This window comes from Asparagus officinalis, chromosome 3, assembly GCF_001876935.1.
Source record: "Asparagus officinalis chromosome 3, Aspof.V1, whole genome shotgun sequence".
In the NCBI taxonomy this organism is placed as follows: Eukaryota; Viridiplantae; Streptophyta; class Magnoliopsida; order Asparagales; family Asparagaceae; genus Asparagus; species Asparagus officinalis.
This window is the reverse complement of record NC_033796.1, coordinates 67346737-67348865: the sequence shown is the minus strand read 5'-3', so window position 1 is coordinate 67348865 and position 2129 is coordinate 67346737. Positions and strand designations below refer to the sequence as shown.

The following is a 2129-nucleotide window of genomic DNA, read 5'->3' as shown; positions in this document are numbered from 1 at the left end:
TTTAGCCGCGGGAAAACGGACATGAACCCAACTGAAAGGAAAGGATTTAGCTAAAAGTCCCACTGATTTTGGATCTTAGTTTATTTTATACCCGCTTATTTTAGTATCAGCTAACAAAATTACTTTTTACATCTAAATCTTTTTTTTTTTTGTAAATTTATATCTGTCATCTTAATACTATAATATTTGTGTTATATAACCTAAAACTCACGAGTTTAATAATTCATTGAGAGCTGGTCACGTGTCAGTGGAATGAATCAGATCATGTGATCAAAAGATGAGACTCGGGAATAGACACAGCCTAACCAAACAAGTTGACATTAACTGAAAGCCCGAGTCTGAGTCGAATGGCATCGTCAGGCCGAACTCCACCGAATAAACCTAGTCCTAAGACAAGGAAAGGAACGACCATCAGTCTCGTCCACGTCGCTCGTATTAAATGCATGGCTAGGCATTATGATGACTTCTTGGATAACACCCATAGTCCGCCATCCAGTCACTATTGTATTAAATGCACGTCATAATGACTCATCGACACCGCTGTTGGGTGTAAAAATTGACTTCCCAGGAAGGGGTCGATTGTATTTATAAGATTGGCTTATTACAAACTAATAATCAATGTTTTACACCAGAGGAGAAGGGAATGACCCTTCTTGTTTAACGTGGGTTCTTCAGTAATGATATGACGCCTCCCTCGGTGTTTGTGCCGAGTTTGCTTCCCTTGGACGATACGATCGAAGTTGCGGTTGAGCTTCAATACGTAGTAGAAGCTCTGGTGGGACTGAGTTTGATAATGCCCAAGCTTGATGAGTGTCAAGGTCGAATTCTTGGAGAAGGCAAATATGCAAGAGTTTGCAAAAAGCCAAGAGTCTCCAATCTGAGAATTCAGATTCAGTCTACTTCAACAATTCAAGCAAAGAACCAAGAGTGTTCTACCTCAAAAGCCAAATGAATGCCTCTGTTTGAAGAGCCTTGAGAAGAGCCAATGAGAGAGCCAAGAACAATCGAGCCCCTCCAATCTTCAAGCTAGCAAGAGAAAAATAATCTCTCCAATAGCAAATCGCCAGCCCCCCTTGCGTTGGCAAAGAGCGGCTATAAATAAGCAAGGGAAGGTATGGGTCAACCCTTGATTTGTGGGATGTGACCACTAATAGGAGTAAGGAGTATCATACTCCCCCTATAGTTATGGGATGTGACCACTATCGGGGTGATGAGAGCCATGCCTTATCATTACCCAGGACGTAGGAAGTGGGTAGGCCCACCCCCACAAGCAAACATCCTGTTTGCATTGTTCAGGTGAGGCTGACAGAGTTGTGGGCAAGCTCGAGAGCTGTTCGAATGCTCATGCGAGCTTGGCAAACAAGCGGGGTCCATTAGTGGTCCCCTCCAACGTGTGAACTGGCGTTCATTGGTAAACGGAGTTCGTGCGGGTGAACTCCCTGTAGGCGGGCTTAGTTTGTGCGGGTGAGCTAAGCATTGAGGCAAGGTTGGGCTCGTGCTGGTGAGCTCAACGATTTGGCGAGCTTGATTTGTGTTGGCGAATCAAGCAAACGGGCGATGCTTGGTTCATGCGGGCGACCCAAGCAAACATGCGAGGTTAAGTTCTACAGTCGAGCTCAACCATTGGGCGGGCTTGACTTGTACTGGCGAGCGAGGCACGTTGGCGAGCTCACTCAAGATTGCAGGTGAGCTTTGCTGGGCTTGTGCTCGTTTTGAACACGCAGGCGAGCTTCGGCTTGGCCTTGAATGCAGGAGAGCTCTGCTTAGCCTCTTGAATGCAGGCGAACTTGACTCATGTTTGCAATTCAAGAAAACAGGCGATCTTCACTTGTCCTTTTGCTCGCTTTGAACATGCAGGCGAGCTTCGGCTTGGCCTAGAGCTCGCAGGTCATCTTGTATGGGCGAGGTTTGATCTCTCCTGTGTAAAAGCAATTTTTATTACCTACAAAACCCCCTTCAAAGTTTTCAGACCTAAATCCGGTCGCATGTGGTCTAGAACACTTTGAACGAAGAGGATCACCGCTCATTGGTTTTGGCTAATTTTGAGCCCCTTAGTTGAGTTGAGCTCTTCAGGTGAGCTCAGCGATGTGTAGGCGAGCTCGAGTCTTCAGGTGAGCTCAAGCCATTGG

At 46.1% G+C, this 2129-nt stretch overlaps 1 protein-coding gene across 1 annotated transcript in view; it reads right to left on the bottom strand.

Annotated features, from left to right (window-relative positions):
• Positions 1–482, bottom strand: part of LOC109835242 (sucrose transport protein SUT2-like) — a 31838-nt gene extending 31356 nt beyond the window's left edge. Inside the window, 1 exon segment of the mRNA XM_020403227.1 lies at positions 410–482. Coding sequence (XP_020258816.1) covers positions 410–482 — 73 coding nt within the window.